We start from the raw sequence: 22,325 nt of genomic DNA on the forward strand, positions 1-22,325 counted from the left end.
AATTTTATCGAAAGACCTAGACCAAATTTCAAACCTCATTTCTTTCATTTCATTACGACATGCTGCCATTAAAGTGTCATAGACACATCGCATTTATTTTTAAATCCGCAACAGACGATCCAACCGCCAGTCATGTCTACCCCGACATGACAATAACGCTGTCGCTGCCCGTCGAACGAAATTATTTCTATCCGCTGTCTTATTTGAAAATAGAATTCAAATTCGAAATGAGGTTCACTCGTATTGTTCATTATTTTATATTTAGAATCGTAGGTCACTACCTATCGCGTGTAATGATGATATCGATAGTCACGCAAATTTTGCCATCAGAACAAGGCACGAAATTCAAATTTTCTATGAGATGATATCCCTTCGCGCCTAAATTTTTCAAATTTTGCCGTTTTTCTACTGACAAGATCTGCTTGATCAACCTTAGTTCATTTTATATGGAGTGAGTAGCTGTTACGTAAAATGTTTGTAGTAGTTTTTTAAAGTCAGGCACATTATTTCATTTATAAATTAAAATTAAATCTCAATATTTAACCTCAATAGTTCGCAATTTACCTAACTAAAATAGCTTTAAACTCTCGCGTTTTGTACACATATTTAATTACACAAACGGGTCTACCGCGATATAATTTCATTGCTTTTACCTTTAATTCCGACGTTTCAACGGATATATCTTCGGACCAGTGTACGGATACTGTCGGTCCGATTCCAACTTTAATATACGTCAGTTAATAGATCTAGAAAAGATATGGATTAGATATGTCAGTGTCAAACAAGTGTCAAAATTGACGTTTCTTCAAAAAAATACGTCACTTTTGACACTTGTTTGACACTGACATGTCTAATCCACATCGTTTCAATATCTAGTATTTGACGTATCTCATTGTTCGAATACAGCGGTGTGAGTGTTGCGTGTCGTGCCGTGGACAATAAACATTAAACATTAACGGGTAGCTGCAATTTCTTTGTCTACCCCGAACATTTTTATAAACTAATTTCGGGTAGTTTAGTGGTGTTTTATTAATATCTCCGTTGACATTTGTTGGGACGTCAGTCTTTCCGTGACCATAGCTGGTGCAACTCAGCTGAAACGTCGGAATTAAAGGTAAAAACAATGAAATTATATCGCTGTAGACCCCTTTGTGTAATTAAATATGTAACTAAAATCGCATGCGAGCCCTTAACCTTGCTTAAAATGGCCTACATTAAAATTATTTTATTCTCTCTTCTTTTCACTTTTCGATTACAGAATACATCAAGCATATTAGAGGCACCTTTCGTCAAATAACTTTATTAAGTTGCTTCAGAAAATTCTCATTTTTATTTCACAAAAGCCATCCCAGCGTGGCGCGAGGACCGTTCAAGCGAAGTCATTACCACGGTAGTGCCGCATCAATCTAGTGTGGGCCCATTTGCCTCTTACACAATATTTTACTACTTTGGTATATTGTACTTACTATAGTCTGTATCTTTAAGTATTTAAGAGTAAACAAAATCTACCCTCAAATGGCTTCTTAAGCCAGTTGACGTCGGCAGATGAAAAGATTACATGATCAAATAATTGTACTTTCGGATCGCATTAAACTACTTAGTTTTCTATAAGCTGATAAGTGCATTCTCGTTAATTACAACATGCGTGGTCCGACATGCACTTGCATGAATTAAAGGTGCTTCATTCATATGTCTAAAAAGAAAGGCCACCGACAATTCAACCATTTTATTAAAAGCCTACAAAAACGGAAAATATTTATCACCCTACCTAATACATTTCTGATACCGTCAGCAAATACATTTTCACCCCAAAACATTCGTCATATCCCGCGTTACGTAACACTAACAGTGACCTTTGCTCGGTACTTCTAGCTCATGTCTGAATTATACTGTCACACCGCCATATATTACAACTTACCATACATAATTTTTAAGAAAAAAAAACCGACTTCCATGGGGGCCGATGAAAGATTATTGTAGATGGTACACTATGTAGAAAAGGAGGTAAAACCACCCACTTTTTTACTAGCATTTCGCTTGTGTAATGGCTCCTCTACAGGATGGGCCAACGCCGGCCACTCCAAGGGACGCAGCCATGCACTATCACTTGCTCCCTCTAACTCGAACTCGAGCTTGACAAAAATGTGGCTTAAAAACTTAACTTGCTTAACGAACATAACGAAAAGGAAAAATCGCCAAACGTGAACTATGCGTCGTTTAAGAGTTCTGTTCTGATCATCATCAGCAGTTCCACTTCATCAAATGCAACAGTTTTTAATGAAAATGCTTGATTTTCTGATGTAAATACAAAAATCTCTATACGCATGCCTTTAAGATTTGAGGAGTTCCCTTGATTCCTCATGGATCCCATCATCAGAACTCGAGCTTGACAAAAATGTGGCTTAAAAACTTAACTTGCTTAACAAACATAACGACGAGGACAAATCGCCAACCGTGAACTATGCGTCGTTGAAGAGTTCTGTTCTGATCATCATCAGCAGTTCCACTTCATCAAATGAAACAGTTTTTAATGAAAATGCTTGATTTTCTGATGTAAATACAAAAATCTCTATACGCATGCCTTTAAGATTTGAGGAGTTCCCTTGATTCCTCATGGATCCCATCATCAGAACTCGAGCTTGACAAAAATGTGGCTTAAAAATTTAACTTGCTTAACAAACATAACGAAGAGGACAAATCGCCAACCGTGAACTATGCGTCGTTGAAGAGTTCCGTTCTGATCATCATCAGCAGTTCCACTTCATCAAATGTCACTTTTTTGGGTGTATATGCTTGATTTGTTGATAAAAAACCAAAAATCACTATGTGTATGCCTTTAAGATTTGAGGAGTTCCCTCGATTCCTCATGGATCCCATCATCAGAACTGGATTTTGACAAAAACGGGACCAATCTGTATGCATATACATTCAATCAAAAAAAGAATTTTCAAAATCGGTCCAGTAATGACGGAGTTATGGAGTAACAAACATAAAAAAAAATAAAAAAAAAAATAAAAAAAATAAAAAAAAACATACAACCGAATTGATAACCTCCTTCTTTGAGATTTGGAAGTCGGTTAAAAAACTACTATAAACCATAGATTTAATAGTATATTTTCTATCGCCGGTGAGGGACAGAACATACGCAATGCGACAAAATCAAAAACACGTTTTAACATTCCTGCCAACATACCAAAAACAATCTACGTAATTTCGTCGGGTTCATTGTCGCCCACCATAAAAACGGCGGGCAAGAAGAAACGTCTACGTCACTTAGGACTTTTAAGAAGTAGGCAGAAAGAAAAAGTGAGACTATGACAAAGACAAAAAATAATAGCGCTTTCTCTGCTACTCCCACTGAAAGTTCCATAAGATAAGACCACCTCGTTCGGTCATTTCCCACACCCCGCATGTCTGATACAGAGTTATACAATATTCATGCTATAAACACACGACTTTCATACGCACTAAGGCCGTTTATCGCTTGAGCACACATTTATCCAGAGATTTGTTGTATGAATGGTGTTCTCGTGAAAAGGAATGGATTAATTTTAGGTGAAAAGACGTATTGGGTGATTTTTGTTGAATGCTTTGACCGAAAATTCGTATAAAAGATTATTGGGCTTTAAAAATGGATTATAATAAGTTTTTGGCAAAAATTTCATATATAGCGTAAGTACAATCTTTTATCGCTGACTATACTTTTCTTTCCACAGGCAATTAATACTCATCGAGACAATTCTAAAAACCCCAAACACAATTAGGTTTCGTTGTTTTATCACAGAGTTCCTATGGCCACCTCTGGTCTCCATCATCAGATCAGCTCGATGGTACCGTAATATTGCATTGTCATCCGATTTATACATGCATGCAAAATTTCAGCTCAATCGGAAATCGGGAAGTGATCAAATTCTATGCACGTATTCTAAATCGAATGCCAACTCACGGCCGTAAAAAGAAACGGAAACCAAATCACTAACTAGATAAAACACAAACATAAATGACTTTGATGAATTTTAAACATCGAACTCCGAGACAAGCGGAGTATCGGTTATAATTTAATTGGTTATTACGAAAGTTTTCCAATCTGCATGAGAAATGCCGGCAGCGAGTTTTTGTACGGTTTAACTTGTAAACCGGGCGTGGACCATAGACAATATAGGCGTCTTTATAATTGGAATTCATTGCGTTATGTTGCCGTTCTGTCGTTCTTCGATTGATTTCATTGTCGCGTTCCTTTTTCAAATGAAGACGTTAGTATTTGTGGATTCGAATACTGATAAATATAGCTGGTCAAGCAAATCTTGTCAGTAAAAAAAGGCGCGAAATTCAAATTTTCTATGGTACGATGTCCCTTCGCGCCTACTTTTTTCAAATTTGCCGTCTTTTTCTACTGACAAGATCTGCTTGACCAGCTATATAATATTCGAATTTCTGGATGTCGACTTAAAATAAATTATTTCACACCATACGAAATAAAGCACTAGAAAATTATTATAAAAACAACAACAAACTGAGTTACTTTTTGACACATTCTATTTAATAACTTGGAACCGATAAAGATGTATACTGAAACACACCCAACTTTTTACACCCAATTAGAAAAAAGTGCGAAAACAAATTTTCACCGCGCCTAAATTTTTAAAAGTCGCCTTTTTCTACTGAAGAGGTCGCTGTGCCAGAGTACCTATAACTTGGCCGTGACGTCACATGTCTGTGTTCCATAAAAATTCACTGTGGCAAATTATTTTGACATTTCAAAATAAGAAGCTGATTTGACTTGTCAGTCATGCTATATATCTCGCGTTCCTTTTTCAAATCGCGCTGTATTTTATTTATCATTCGAATTATGAAAACGCGTTTATGAATCATTCGAAGTGTTTGTTTTTAAATTCGTAAAGAGGCAGCGGAACAGTCGGGAAGCGGGTAATAAATCGTAGTGTTGCCCGCCTTATTCAAGGAGATGAAATATTGCTATCGTTACGGGAACTTGAAAATTTTCACTATTTACGCTGGATGATTTTCGTAAACAGAAGCGGGATGTTGAAATAATGTATGTGGAATAACTAATGAATTTCACGTGCTGAGTTTACAATATCTGTTAATAATTAAATATAAATACCATGCTTGCTTGCACAGTCTAGCACCACACCAATATACATACAGGATGGCTAAAAAATAAGTGCATTCCCGTTGTCATAGGTTTTCGGATTATACTGAGCAACTTTTACGGAACCGCGAAAAAAAGTTTGGCTGTTTTATACGTTTTATCAATTTTTTGGGAGGGTAAATTTTTTTCCGCGATTTCGGGGTTGGTTCCATAATAAAAGTTGCTCAGTATAATCCCAAAACGTCCCTGGCAACGGGAATACACGTGTTTTTTGGCCACCCTGTATATAACCACAAACACGCCAATCTCGAACGATACCAAATTCGTTCAGATTGCCATCAAATCAATGGAAATGACATGTAATTGGAATAGAATTACTCTGAATTACAGACTGTCTTGAGGCCAATTCTGCTATTAAATAAATATTTAAGTGGGGCTCTCATTCAGCAAACGTGATTTTTTCCCCGTATTTTTGCGTAATAGTACGGAACCCTGCATGCGCGAGTCCGACTCGCACTTGGCCGGTTTGTATTTGTATTTAAATAGTATTTGTATTGTATCGTATGCAGCGGCGCATATTGACATAAGGTCGTATCAAAATAAGATGAAAACCAAATCAAATTGTTATTACAGAATAGGCCGCCGTGTCTACGATACATTGCTTTTATGTGGGTCGTAGAATCCTATGGGCTTTTATGTCACTCAATACGATTTGGACTGTATAAATAAACTAGAGACGTTTTTGGCAATAGGTTGTATTGAAAGCCTAGCCATATTAGAAGACGTAGGCTGACTTGTGAAAATTTGGTACAAATATTAATTGTTTATCACGAACGTCATGTATTAAAAGATTAACATTCCTTTTCTCAAAAATGGACGGCAAGGTCGACTTTGCCGTCTAAAAAATAGGTCGCGAAGCGCGTAGTTTATGGTCACTCAAAAATTAAAAAGTTAAAAACATTGCAGTCTCGCTTTTGGGACTGCAATGTTGCATACAAATTCCATTATTTGTCGAGTTCCAAACTTTTTAAAATTTGATATGGCCATATTAAATGAAGGCACAGGCCCATTAAACAGCCAAACAGATGATTAGTACCGCGACTATTTAGTTGTCTCAAATAGGTTGGCGTATTTTCGGCAGAAAAATACACTTCTATTTTTTTATTAAAAAAACAAAAAGGCGGCAAGGACTTTTTTCTGTGAATATATATACGTAAGAACGTTGGTTTTGTAAAATATTTCTATGATATTTATATTTCTTGCACCATTTTTGAGAAAAGCACTATATATGACTCGGCTGGAAGGCTACTTGCTGGCTTCGGATTCAATTAAACGGACTCCCAAGGTCGTCCGTTTAAAACGAATCCTCAGCCTGCAAGTAGCTACTTCCGAGCCTCGACAATAATGTACTATTTTTTAGTGATTTCTTTTTCTCGACTCGTGTAGGAAGAACATTGTCACATCACTAGTCTGTTAGAAATTGTCAATCGCTACCTAAGTGCCACGAGTTACCGATGTGTAGTCACTAGTAATCCAAACGAACTTCACACGGTGGCACACATGTACTAACCAGCAACTAACTTATAAACTTACCATCCGTCTTTCCAATAAGGCTTAGAAATGATAAGTTAACAATTTAGACTACTGGCAGCACCATTCGTGTCTGACTTCAGCTGTACCTTAAGTTTATTACATTAAGGTTTACGAAGTATCAGTCAACAGTGTGAAAGATTGTATGTTGTTTAATAGCTTTCTCTCCAGTAACGGCTGAACGATACGCCTTTCCCGTGTCGTCATTTTTCATGTCATCGGCCCATTCCGACTATATGCCTTCACTTTTTCGTTCCGGATCTAATATCGCGACGTTTGATCGTTTATTTTTCTTTTCCATTTGTTTTTACGTTTATTTCTTTTGGAAATCGTACGTTATGTTAGACATGTAACAAATTAACCGAGTTAGCAGGGTTTTTTCGCGTTCTAAATACAATATTTTGTATTTTTTAATACCTTTCTGACGCATGTTTTGTACTTTGGTACTTTCGGGTTCTCAAAATCATAAATCTTCTTTTCTCTAGTAGTTAAAAGGAAAATAGTGTCACTGATTCAACTTATTGACGTATATAATTATTCAAATAAAACCAAAGTAAATTAATTATAACAAAAAACATTCATAGTTCGTGATTAGCAACGCAGGCTTCGTCAAGTACATACTATAAGTATAAGTGTAATAAATTAATAATAAATACAAAATATAATTTATATGTCTCGTTGTATATACATCATTATCTATAGCTGAATTTTTCCCAACTGTACATTGTTCAAAAAATGAACGGAACGAACTGACTTCCTTTAACATCTCAATTGATTTGATGGTACCTATTAGCTAATAGCTATGCCAATTTCGTTAATATGGTGGTCAAGTTATATGTAAATTGACCACCATATTAACGAAATTGGCAATACACACTGGCAACTTTCATACGAACAGCACACGCTCGCAAATCTCCCGCAACGCAATATGTGCCACGTCCGAATTTGCAAGCGTAATGGAAAAAGCAAGCGTTACGCCGCGTTCCATAATTTTTAAGCTTTATAATATCTATCGCTTTCCGTATAATTCAGAGGCGAGATGAAAAATTTGCGTTAAGCTACTATTTGGATTCAGACTACCAGCGTTACTGCTGTAGAATTGCGGCGCGACATTCAGTGTCAAAAGTGACGTTTTTGTTTGAAGAAACGTCACCTTTGACACTGACATATCTAATCCATATTTATCACGTAATATTTGACGTATCTTAAAGATCGAATCAGGCCGATTGTCGCAGTAAATGTCAAAATGAATGTTGATGCCCAGGTTTTTGACAATAGCAGTTTTTGACAGTAATGTCGCGCTGCAGCAGCATTGTTGCAAAAAAAGACAAATTTAAAAAGTCTCACAAAACTAATCTTTTTGATATTTGCTGCGACTGAAAAATTCGCACGACAAGTCGACAACATTGATTAATGATTATCAAGATGACAGTTCATTTCCAACGACAGCTGCACTTTACTATGGAAATTGACAATGACAGCGACGCGAATAAATGACGAATAGCGGCAATGTCGCTCCATAATATTATAGCAATAACGCCGGTGCAGTCTCAATCCGAATGTTACCTTCATTCCATAATCTGTGGCAAAATAAAAGACTGTGGTCAGTAGACGGCAGATTTATACGCGAATATATCATACATACTATCATACAGCAGGGTTACCGCATGCGGCCTTTATGCTGAACAACCGAATTTTGAGTAAGAATATGTGCATGTGAAGATGACACTTGTGTAGTAAGACGAAAGCAAAGCGCTTTTTCATGCAGACATAGTTCCCATTTTCTTCTCTACAATATGTCTGCATTATAGCAAAAAAAAATTACACAGTTTGATGTTTAAACACAACTATGCGAAAAAAAATCAATCAGATGTTTTTTTTACTTACAAGAGTTAGTTAGAAGCTTATAATATGGTATTCGTTTTTCGTTAGGTACTAATTCTACAATAATCAGAAAATTGTAAAAACTTACCGAAGGACATAGATAGCTATAGATATCAAAATGTTCGATATCAACGTTCGAATTGACCTCCTGATCGGTGAAGACGTGTTTCTTCGATCTCGCTTGCTCTTATTCCCATCACGTTATCTATCCCGCTTAGTCCCATCGGGCAGATAATTTCGACTCAATATAGGGCATAGACAGAACTGACAGCCCTCGTCCAGGGACCGCCGATGGGTTTTATGCGCTACGTGGTCTCCGTAACGACGGAGATGGCTAGCTGATATCGTTACTGCCATCCCCTTCTAGCCAATAGTCATTTAGGGCATTTACTAAGATCCTTTTCTTTTCTACTACTTGGCTAGATATGTGACTTTTTTTTTACTTTATTTTATCTTATACGGAGTTATAGATATCTTTGCTACTAACACAAAAACATAAATGTAACGTGTTTGACAATCACGATTGATCGTCTGGGGATCGTTAATATTTGTTGAGACTAGAAGGACAACTGAAACTCCATTATAAATCTAGAAAGTACCTATTAATGTAAAAGCTAATTGATACACTGTATATAGACTAGAAACCCTGCGTAACGTAAGCTTGTAAATCTACTTTCAATGGTTATGTGCACCTCCATAAAAGAAATTTGTCAGAACGCAACCTCTATTAATGAGAACCTCTATAATTGAAACAACGATTTTTTGAACTTCGTTAATTGGCACGACCTGCTTAAATGAAAAATCTGGTTAACTGACACGAAATTGTCGGTCCCTTGAGATTTCATTTATCCAGGTTTCACTGTACATGTATATTCCCTTGTTCCAGAGTCTAGAAGAACGGGAAAAACGGCACGCGTCACACAGAGAGCAGCTCGCGCGCGAGCAGCGCTACCTGCGGCGGCGGCTCGCGCAGCTGCGTGCCTCGCCCTCGGCTCGGCTCTCAGAGTCGCTCACGCACACGCGCGCGGACTCGTGCTCGTCGCTAGAGAGCTCGTCCGGCGTCTCCACTGCCGAGCGGTCACCTTCTAGTGTCTCCGAGAGCGGTGAGTACTTTTTGAGCCCAATACGAAACAGCATGGACGCATGGACAGTGCTCGTTTGCCCAGACAGACTATGCTGATCCAAATTGCAGTAGGCAAGCGCAACGTCGGACGCCCATTACTCCGCTTTAAGGACTGCGCAAAGCGCGACATGGTTGCGTTTAACATCAACTGCGACTCATGGGAAGACCTAGCTATAAACCGCGTGGAGTGGAGGAACAGCCTTCTAAGAGGTCGCGAAACCCATGATAGGTCGTGGTTTCAACACTTGGCCCGAAAACGGGCAATAAAACACATGCGCGATGAGGGTCGCCTCGATGCGGATCCTCAATGCACTTTAATTTGTCACAAATGTGGGCGACTGTACCGTTCAAGGATCGGGTTATATAGCCACGAGCGACGCTGTCGCTAGATAACATAGGTAAGTCATAGATGCTGCTTAAATCATCTGTAAAGATGCACAAGGCCTAATAATGACGAAAGTGTGAAGAGCCTTTGACGCCTACCTACAGCATAAATTGGTATTTGAACGCACGCTCCGGATTCGCACGCTCGACGCTGACCAATATCATACATTAGTTAAAACAAATGGAGTGCGTTTCGTGGCCGAGGCTTTTGTACGGTCGCCATCAAATATATCGGAGCGGCCAAGGTGCTCACAAATATCTGAACACGCCTCTGTTGTCAAGGCGTTAGAGCGCTTGTTCAGATATTGTGAACGCCTTGGCCGCTCCGATATATCTGATGGCGACTCTGTACTTCTGTAGGTATTACATAAGGACGTAGCGTTACTATCTGTCTGTTTGACGGTGTCTTGACATTTATTCTTTGACACCATGACAAGTTAAGCCACGCATGACCAGTTTCTCATTTTTAACATATAACGGTGATGACAAACATAGCAAACTATTACGGATATGATGGTCGTTTTTGTCGTGACAGCGTGATAAAACGGTGTCCGTCACTTTCTATCCCACGGTGTTAAAAAGTGACAGTTATTTTATCACGTGGATAAAAATGGATAAAGCCATCCATAATACGCCGGCTGATTTATTTTGGTTATCATGACCTAAAGCGAAATATGTATATTATCGAGACACATTTTATAAAGCGGCAACCACATTACCAAAACTATGCCCCTGTCAGCACCGCTAAACTGTTCTGAAGGCGATTATCAGCCGTTAGCGGCGAATCACGTCGTTCGGCGTTTATGTAAATTCAACAACATTATCCATTATTGCCCGGGGCAGACGAATGCCGGGTGCAGCCCGATTTCTACAAGATATAGCCCGTCTTTTTGATCAAAAGGCATTTCTTATTATAGCCACGTTTTAAAGGACAAAACCGTACCAGTGCTAGTGATTAATTAAATATGGACTACTACAAATTATAGAATACTTACATCATTTTAAAATTTTATCGAAATCAACTTAAAGTAGGTAAGTTTCACTTGTTCTCGCACTTTTTAAGCGTCAAACCGAAGGACCTCTGTCAAGCCAGAGTATGGTTCTTATACATATATTTGTTACTAGCCTCCGCTTACGTTCGTTCACGTACGCACGTAATCCAATTTTTACCACCCAAATTTCAAGGTCCTATCTTCAAAGATTTAGGCTCTGTATTTCTGATTTATTACATACAAGTGTAATATATTATGGCTCACAGTTCTTTTTTTGGTTTAAGTATTATAAAATGAAAATAACTGATTTGCAAGACCGAAGTGATCCCATAAGTGTTCCGTGAACAAAGTTTTGTACGGAACACTCACTAATAAGCGAAATATTCAATAATGACAATTTACTTGGTCCGTAACTATTACAGGTACTTATATTAATTTTAGGTAAAAGTATAGTCATTAAAAGCGGTTCCAATAATAAAGGTATCTCATTTATCCATGGCATTAATAGTAATTACCAATCTGTACTGCATGCCACGTAAGATAACATTAAGGATCAAATCTTATAACATATCGGGTCTCACAAAAGGCAAAATCCGCCATTATTGTCAAAATTTTATTTGACCATTATCTGCAATATATTGGTTAAGCTTAGACTTCATAATCGATAACTCACAGACGTATGACCTAAATTCCTTTGAAGTAGAATGAAAGAACTAAGTATTTAAGCAAAAGTATCTCATTATTTTCCCATCACCACATAATGACAAAACAATCAAAAGTGCCTTAGCAAGGGTTTTCTTCTTGAAATTGAATAGTCAAGTTTACCCTTAAGCCTATATTAGGCCTTATTTCAATGCAGTAAGGTTCTAAAACGGTTACTTTAGACAAACTGCAAACTCCAACCGAAGAGCCTTGTACAGGCCACAACGGGCGGCCTATATTGTTACCTTTTATTTATGCATTAACTTTACCAATTTAACTGTCCAAGACGCAGTCATAAATCCTTTAGGCATTGTTGGAAAAATCGCCTTTATAACAGCGATATTGGGGTGATATTAGTGTATATTGTTATGTAAATAGGTCGTTTATAGTGTAAATAGTGGGAGATTAGGCGAGTCATTGGGCCGGTTCGTGTGGCGCGGCGGTCGTTAAGGGCCGGTTGCCTCTTGTTTAAATTTGAATATTTTAAGGATATATTGCTGTTTTTATTGCAAATAAAACGTTGGCAGATTAAGAATGAGCAAGGGTGCGAAACTCCTGACTTCGGTCAAACTCGGCTCCGCTCGGCTCAGCATTGCTCCGAGCCATTATTAGGGTTGGCACCACTTGACTTCCTTTCGCGTGCACGACCACAGATAAGATAATCACTTGATTTTTGACAACCCTAAATAGCCGAAAGGGGTAGTGTGATATATTAGAAAGGGACAGCATGATTCGACCCTGAACCGCTGTCAAACTTCGGTTTTGTAGGAAGTTTCCTTTCTGTACGGTAGTATATTAATTATTCTGTGGAATGAGACTGCTTAAGAATGTGCTTCGACAATAATTTCACTATTTATACTTCGATAATAATTACCGCTAGGCAGCGGCAAGAGCGTACAACTTTCAATCCGGAGGTCGCGGGTTCAAACCCCGGCTTGTAACAATGAGTTTTTTGGAACCTAGGTATGTACGAAATATCATTTGATATTTACCAGTTAGGTACTTTTCGGTGAAGGAAAACATCGTAAGGAAACCGGACTAATCCCAATAAGGCACAGTTGCCCCTCTGGGTTGGAAGGTCAGATGGCAGTCGCTTTCGTAAAAACTAGCGCCTACGCCAATTCTCGGGATCAGTTGCCAAGCGGACCCCAGGCTCTCATCAGCCATGGCAAACAGCCGAGCCGGGATAACGCGAGGAAGATGAATAATTACCAAAAATCGACAATTTTTTCCTGTACTTAAGAATTTAAGTACCTATACTAAATAGTACCTATTACTATATTAAACGAGCAATTCTTGTTTATTTATATATATATTTCGGGGATCTCGGAAACGGCTCTAACGATTTCGATTACATTTTCTATATGGATTCTCGGGGCCAATAAATCGATCTAACTAAGTCTTATCTCTGGAAAAACGCGCATTTTCGAATTTTATAAATGTTTTGCGAGCAAAGCTCAATTTCACAGATAGTAAAATTTAAATAACGAGTATATTTTATTTTATTCATCTGGGTTCATTTGTTTCATGAACTTGATAAGTTTCACCACCCTTTGTGCAAAGTTTAATGAAATACAAACTTTTCTCACACCTATTCCCTTGAAGCCATAAATTTACAGCCACAATTTAAATAAGAAAGTAAACGGAACAAATTTTAAGTACCTATACCGTTTCTTGGTAACAACTTCATGAACAGGTTATAAAGTATACTAGCGACCCGCCCCGGCTTCGCACGGGTTAACAAATTATACACCTAAACCTTCCTCAAGAATCACTCTATTGATAGTTGGAAACCGCATGAAAATCCGTTCTGTAGTCTTTGAGTTTATCGCGAACATACAAACACACAAACAGACGCAGCGGGGGACTTTGTTTTATAAGGTGTAGTGATAAGTAAGGGCCCACATCTAGCGTCTTTCGAGCATCGGCGTCTACAACTCTATGGCCGCTGCTCGACGCAACGTCGACGCAACTGCGCAGCGACGTCATTTTCCATAGCGCTGACCAGACGCCGACAGACGCCGACGCTCGAAAGACGCTAGATGTGGGGGGGCCCTAAGGAAGTATGTTATTCGGAAAGTTATAGAACATTGATATGTGTCGATACAATTACCCCTCCAACCTCGGTTGACTGCACACCTTAGAAACACATCCGCACCATACATACCAAAGAGAATTTGAAATAGAGAGTTACTGTCATGGTAAATTATGTAGCTACAGTACATTTACTGCCATCTTTCGACTGACGATTAAAACTGTCAGAACGCCGTTTGACTTTGATCCTTATTCTTTTACTGATATGTGTTAACTTGTTAAATATTAATATAAACGTCATCTACTCGAGAGTAGGCTGAAGGTTATGGCGCCATCGCTCGAAAAGATGGCACCATATCTTTGGCCTATAGTCGAGTAGATGGCGTTAATATTAATATTTAATAGGTTTACACATCAGTGAAAGAATAAGGATCAAAGTCAAATGGCGTTCTAACAGTTTTATGTTCTGTCGAAGGATGCCAGTAAATTTACAGTGGCTACATAATTTACTTTGACAATCCGTCTCTATACACTCTACTTCTTCCTCGCGTTAACCCAGCATTTTGCCACGGGTCATGTGAGCCTGGGGTCCGCTTGACAACTAATCCCAAGAATTGACGTTGGCACTAGTTTTCACGAAAGCGACTGCCATCTGACCTTCCAACCCAGAGGGGCAACTAGGCCTTATTGGGATTAGTCCGGTTTCCTCACGATGTTTTCCTTCACAGAAAAGCAACTGATAAATATCAAATGATATTTCGTACATAAGTTCCGAAAAACTCATTGGTACGAGCCGCGGTTTGAACCCACGACCTCCGGATTGAAAGTCGCACGCTCTTACTGCTAGGCCACCAGCGTCTCTATACACTCTATTCTCTTTGATACATACCTAATACATCATAACACCATTATCTCATTTATTATAACAGTGATCAGGGCCCTGTCCATAAATCAAGCTAGGATATTCGTCTGTAAATCTTTTCCAGTACGCTGCCTCGCGGCCATCGGCATGTGGGCATTTAGGTCAGCTTGTGATCGTGCTTGACCAAGTAGAGATCGATACATAACTATATATATATACTTCGTTTTTATAGCATTAGAAAGAGTGTAGAGTAACACCACGATAAGTCTGCAACGATTTTGATAGCATACGCAGTGCAAATGTTACTTTAAACATCAAACTTCTATGACATTATGACGTATACAATCGTATGCTTTCAAAATCGTTGCAGACTTTTCTTGGTCTAACTCGAAGCGATATAATAATAGCATATAAGATCATTTACATTCTTTCCGTTTCATACATAACATATTTTTTAATAGCGTTTTTCAATATAAATACACATCAAGACTGGTTATCATTTTTCTAATACAAAAAAAACGATCAGGGAACAGGTCAAATTATTTTACTAAACATTTTTCACTTGTGTTCTAAATAGTCATTCATTTTATATAAATAATATACTGTAATGCCTTTGTATTTGGAGCATTCCACGAAATCGTCTACTGTTGTCCCGTACAAACGCGAAGTTTCTGAAGATTTAAAGGTATAAGAGTTTCTTTTTCTATGACAAATGGTCAAAAATATGCACAGAAAAATAATCGCCTGCTTTAAATGCCGAGAAAAAAGTCGCAACACTGGAAATAAAATGCGTTTGTACGGGACAGCCCGTGGAATGCTCCATTTGTATTAAATTAAAGCTACATACGTCTGGTGCAAGCCGACTTCCGTCATCCTCTCATCATGCGTACAGACGCAATTAATGGCCCCAGGCGCAGTTTTATTACAGGGCGACGAGAATGAAGAAAACCCAATAGAGAAAAAAAAAACAAAATGTCTCCTCATTAATAATTGTCTTCCATCCTTGGAACATGTAAGAAAGTTTTTTAAATTGCCTGGGGCGCTTGGGAAATTTTAATATTAATAATGTTCATAACAAGATATAAAATGGCATATTTTGCTTAGAAACAATGAGAAGAATTTAACCTAAACTTCAGTTGGGGTTGGCATCTGACGTGTCCTTAATAAAGAGGGAAGAATACCTAAAGATAAAAATAAAATTAATTTCGTTGAAAATCTCCAAAAATTAAAACAGTCATAATACGCTTAAATAAAAAGACAAAAACGTCACTTTTGTTAATGGCATATCTAATCCACATCGTTTCTAGATCTATTAATTGACGTATATTAAAGTTCGAATCGGGCAGTAGGGATTCTGACTTGCCGCCGCCCTCTGTTGTATAAATAAGACGTATTCGTAGGTGTCGATTTTTCTCCCTCTAACAATAGGTCGGTAATTAATAAGGGCGAGAGCGCGATAGGCCTCGTAAATCACCCCCTAATGACGTGCGGGGCTAGACGAGGCTGGCACTAGAATTGCTAAAGTAAAAACATCACAACTCGACTTACTGCTGTATTCGAACTTCAAGATATTCACAAGAGACGACACGTACTACATCCACGGCTCGATTCGGGAAATGAATTAGAGATGCACTAGATATGAAATAGTAAAGATATGTGACGTTCCACGGCAAAAGGTACCTTATGGCGGCTGGCGCTTACGTCGCATAGCGCCGCAAAAATATTGGAGCGACGTTAATAATCGTAAACGCCAACCGCCATAAGGTACCTTTTCCGTGGGACGTCACATATCTTTACTATATCGTATCTAGTTAATCTCTAATTCACTTTCCGAATCGCTCCGCCATTCTAGATAGGTTATAGTTTAGACATCAACTAGTTCTCTTTTGCAGCGCAATTCGGGCAACCAATGTCACTTTTACGTTAGATAGAGTAAGATATCTATTAAATGTGAATTGGATCTCTAAGTCATATCCTGTGGAAATCGTTCAAGAGTATCTCCAGAATCGCGCAAATGTCGTATCGTATCGTTATCGTATCTTGGTGATGTCTAAAAGATCTCTAATAGATATCTATTTAAAAATCCGAATCGGGCCCTTAAATACAGGCCAATTCAAATGTACACTGACATTTCGCCGCTCCAATATTTTTGGGGTGCTATGCGACGTAAGCGCCAGACGAAATAAGGTACATTTTGCCGTGGAACGTCACATATCTTTACTATTTGATATCTAGTGAATCTATAATTCATTTCCCGAATCGCGCCGTTAAAGTTCGAATCAGGCAGGTCAAGGTGCTCACAAATATCTGAGCAGGCCTCTATAGTCAATGCGTTAGAGTGCGTGTTCAGATATTGTGAATACCTTGGCCGCTCCGATATATCTGATGGCGACTGTACCATTGGTCAAGCCATAAGTGTTCTACATATATTACTCGTAATCTAATTCCAAAGGAAAAAAGCTAAACAAGTTAATAATCAACATCAGCTTAAATGCGATCGCTCGCTCGTAGCGGACACGTAAACGTAGTCGTAGCACGAATGCTCGCTGCTACGAATTCCCCTCGTAGCACTAATAAATGCAACGCTACGACGCTACGTAACCCGTAGCGCGAGTAATGTGCAGAGTAGTAAAATTTCCTCGTTAAATTAATCTGAGAATTATATACGGCGCGATTCGGGAAATGAATTAGAGATTCACTAGATATGAAAAAATAGTAAAGATATGTGACGTTCCACAGCCAAAGGTACCTTATGGTGGTTGGCGCTTACGCTATTATTAACGCCGCTCCAATATTATTGCGGCCGCCATAAGGTACCTTTTTCCTTGGAACGTCACATATCTTTACTATATCGTATCTAGTTAATGTCTAATTCATTTCTCGAATCGAGCCGATAGTGTGCATTTAATTTTATGGATATATAAAGTTAGAGATTTGGTGCTAAACTTCATGACTAATTCGGCTTTATATAAATAAAAAATAAAATAAAATATCTTTATTTCAGAATATAAAAATTCCATACAATATTGTTAGCACCATAATACATTACAGCTAGATGTTAGTAAGTACATTAAAATTAATCATTAACACAATATTTTGACAATGAGATCAAGATTTATAATAAAATTAAAATTAATTGGAATCATGGATATATGTATAATAAATAATAAGTAAAATAAAATTGTCTAGAATTGAATTGAAGGATGTCACAATATTGTTATTCATATAAATAATGATTTCATGTCAAAAGTACAAATAGAAATAAACAAATGTCCTAAAAAATATTAAATATATCTTTTTAATTAATAATTTTGACCCAAGTGCACAGGATGGAACTATCTGGTCTGTCAGCGATTACCTTCAGTATCCTGTTGTCGCTGCGTCGGATGCGGTTTAGCAGGGATGCGACACGCTTTCGCCTGATCGCATAAAAGTCGTCGGTACGCGCCTCGGCAAACATTCCTGACGCGCTACAGAACCGTGGCAACCTCAACAGGACTCTGAAGGCATCATTATACTGGATACGAAGGGCATTATAGGCTTTTAGCGTGTAGTTGACCCATAGGCTACCCGTGTAGAATACTTGGCAGAACGCCTTAAAAAGGGTGATTTTAACTTGTTTTGAGCAACGGGCAAACCTACGAGCCAACATATTGCTTCTGACCGCTAATGCCCTTCGTTCCCTCTCCAAATCGAGATCGTCCTTGAGGTCCTCCGTCACATAGTGTCCTAGGTACTTAAAATGTGAAACCCTCTGTAGGTCATTACCTTTCAAAGCTATAGAAGGCACATGCTTAGGGTTCATTTTGTTTGACCTGAAAACTAGGACTTCGCTCTTTTTGGAGTTGTATATAAGACCGTGATTTTCTGCGTAGGCCTCACAGACACCCAGCATTTTCCTGAGTGCACTGACAGAGGGGGACAGCAGCACCATATCGTCGGCGTAGCTTATGTTGTTCACGCTGACGCCGTCGATATAACACCCCACCGGCATTCTGCTGAGCTCCTCTATCAGCCCGTTAACATACAAGTTGAAAAGCTTCGGTGAGGTTAGACCCCCCTGCCTCACCCCGCATTTCAACTTATATGCCTCCGACTGTGCTACCCCCCATCTAACCGTATTGGTCTGGTTGCCGTACCAATATTTAAAAATATCTACCACTTCACGCGGGACCTTACATGATGATAGTTTATCCCACAGGATACCATAGGACACCATGTCAAAAGCTTTAGACAGATCGAGGAAGCACGCATATACAGGCGTGCTCCTGTCAGTGTAATACTTGACGGTGTGCTTTAGACTTAAAATGGCGGTCTCAGTAGATAATCCTGCTCTAAAACCAAACTGCGCATCATGTAAATTTAGGTATCTACCAAGTCGCAAGTCAAGCACCCCGTCAAGTACTTTAGCTATTATTGTAGCTAATGAGATGGGCCTATAGTTACCTGCGTCTGACACGTCCCCGGTTTTATTTTTAACTATTGGTACGACAATTGTCCTCAACATCTCATCCGGCAAATAGGTATGACCAATACACAACGAAAATAGCATAGTTAACACTCTGGGTAAGTGTACTCCAGCGGCCTGCAGATGCTCGATGCTAAGTCCATCGTGTCCCGGTGACTTTCCTCGCGTCATACGACGGATCACATCGGATACTTCCTTACATGTGAACACGGTGAACTCAGCACCGGACTCAGCATTGCATGACTGTACTGTGGTACCCAGCGGGGACTCCACTTTGAACTTATCTCTGAATAACTTTGCTATTTCCGATGGCTCATTACATCCATTAACACTTACTGGCAGGCTAGGTCTTACGTTAAGGGAATTAGTGTGCTTCCAGAATGACTTAAAATCGCCATTTGAGCGATGGGAGGCCAAAACATCCATTTTAATTTGGTCTTGGTGGTTTTGACACCATTTTAACCTACACTTAAACCTGCGCCTGCTATCACACATGTCACGGTATATACTTCCAAACTTGGGTTTACCACAATCTACCCATTCCAGAAATTTCAATCTTGCCTCCCTATGCACCGCACTCACATGTTTGTTCCATCCTGTGATATATCCTCCTTTCCGCTTTACAGACTTTTTACAGCTCAATACAGACGCTTCCACTAAAATACTTACAATCCTACTATACAGGTGATTTATAATCACATGATGTCCCACGTTATCACAGTTTCTATTACAACATTCTCTGAGCTCCTCAGGAAGGTCAATATCACGCAACCTGTTGTTACAGACGTCATGATACTCACTCACCTGTTCTGAACTCCTCTCACCCCATATTACACAATTTCGCGGTCTATTACCTATGTTTACTTTACATCGTACAATGTTTATGTTAATTTCTATTTCCATCGGAAAATGATCAGACCAAAATACATCATTATTTATACTAATACTAATGACCGATTTCAACACCAACTCCGATACTAAACAGTGATCTAACCACCGTCTAGATCCGTGCGCCTCACTAAGATACGTGTAACTGTCAGAGTGTAAACCTAACTTCACAATATCAGCACAAGTAAAACCATTTTCTAAACAAAATTCTAAAAGTTCCTTACCAAAGTTCTCACCAGGATGCGCATTAAAATCACCCAAGATTATCACAGATTCTAGACCAGCTGTTTCAACTACGGCACAAATTTCTCCAAGACACTGTGTAAATTCCAGTAAATTCTCACTAATGTCTACAGGCATATACACACTCATAATCAGTAACTGTCGATCACTCGTGGTCACTTTAATACCCACTAAGCGCGGACTATCACACTCAATTATCGACACTGATTGACAGATATCCTTTCGCCACAAGAGTGCGACACCACCGTGGGGTCGCCCGCGCAGGATTCCCGCTGCATCACTTTATGTGAGAACGTGAGGCAGATTCGAACTTAGATTTCGTTATCAAAATGATGTTAGTTATTCGCCTGCAGGTCTCGCTAGCGCGAAATAACGCGAGATTATATCAAAATGACATAATTAATGATATCGAAATTTATGTTCGAATCGGCCTTTGTAATAACTTACCGAGAAATCGAAATCAAATTAATTCTAAATTTCCGTTTTCATTTTATAAGCAGTCCGTACGTGAATCTCAATGCACTAGCATTTAAACTATACAGGGTAGCCAATAATAAGTGCATTCCCTTTGCCAGGGAGGTTTCAGTATTATACTGAGCAACTTTTACTATGGGACCAACCCCAAAATCGTGAAAAATAAAGGCTGCTTCATTTTGGCTGGTCCATTTTCTATGGGAGGAGGGTAAATTTTTTTCGTGATTTTGGGGTTGGTCCCATAGTAAAAGTTGCTCAGTATAATCCCAAAACTTCCCTAGCAACAAGAATGCACTTATTTTTGGCCACCCTGTATAGCAGCGGTCGGCAAGCCTCCCTGGCTATTTTGTATGTAGTACTGACAATCGACAATGTCTGCTAAAATCTTCGTTAACTACTATGTGGCCCTTGGCTGCTAAAAGGTTGCCGACCGCTGCTGTATAGGGACCCGGCCTTATACTCACAAACTTAAACATCATAGGTATGTACATATAATGCACCGCATGTCACGCGTCAGCTAGCTGCACACATGCGATTAACGTAATACCGTAATACGATTGCCTGGGGTGTGCGCCAAGCCTAATTAATACAACCGCCGCCAACCCCAAATGAACCTTAACTCAATAGCGACATGGTTGAAATTACTTTGGACGGGGAATATTGGACGTGCTAAATTTTAGTCGTACAATTCATTTTTTAGTTTGAATGATTAACGGTGGGCAGTGTCTCTTTTAACTGATGTTTTTTAATGAACACCGTGCATGGGAGGTGTTTTAATAACCATTAGATGTTTTATACGTGTAGGGTAAATTACACAAAATTGGTACTGAATAGTGAGACTAATATTGTAGGCAAGTCATCAACACTGTGTACGAAGAAGAGAGATAGCATAGACAGTTTTCTCTTCAGGTTGGTGTCTGTGTGTCGGGATCGAGGTCCACTGATTATTATATATAACACTTTTAACTCTCGCGTCTTGTACACATAAACATATTCGGAATCAAAGGCATTAAAAAAATTAAAGGTAAAAACAATGAAATCATATCGCGGTAGACCCGTTTGTGTAATTAAATATATTTATTATATATATTTTGGGGATCCCGAAAATGGCTCTAACGATTTCGATGAAATTTGCTATATGGGGGTTTTCGGAGGGGAGGGGGGGTTAAATCGATCTAGCTAGGTCTTATCTCTGGGAAAACGAGCATTTTTGAGTTTTTATATGTTTTCTGAGCAAAGCTCGGTCTCCAATGTCTGACGACTCATTGTACACTTACTATGGTACTAAATAGTCCTGAAATAATCCTTTAATAATTGAATTTTATATGCAATGAACTCACATTTCAGAGTTAACTCCAAACCTCTGCAATTTTACGATTACTCCCCAAGGGATCAAAGCGGAGCGAAATTACTCCCGGCGTTACGTAATCATTGTTTTAAGAAGACGACCGCTTCTCCATACAAACGGGATCTCATTTTCCTCTATGGATATTGACATTATGGACAATATTTGTACACAATAATGTCCAAGGTGGCCCAAAAAAAGGTAGACTAAGATTTTTTTAAAGAAA

The 22,325-nt window shown here is 38.8% G+C and overlaps 1 protein-coding gene across 1 annotated transcript in view; it reads left to right on the forward strand.

Moving 5' to 3' along the window:
* Window positions 1-22,325, forward strand: part of LOC134668129 (max dimerization protein 1-like) — a 474,702-nt gene that overhangs the window by 431,003 nt on the left and 21,374 nt on the right. Inside the window, exon 5 of the mRNA XM_063525637.1 lies at window positions 9,471-9,687. Within this exon, the coding sequence (XP_063381707.1) occupies window positions 9,471-9,687 (217 nt within the window). The remainder of the gene's footprint in view (window positions 1-9,470; window positions 9,688-22,325) is intronic.

This window comes from Cydia fagiglandana, chromosome 10 (assembly GCF_963556715.1).
Source record: "Cydia fagiglandana chromosome 10, ilCydFagi1.1, whole genome shotgun sequence".
Taxonomy (NCBI): domain Eukaryota; kingdom Metazoa; phylum Arthropoda; class Insecta; order Lepidoptera; family Tortricidae; genus Cydia; species Cydia fagiglandana.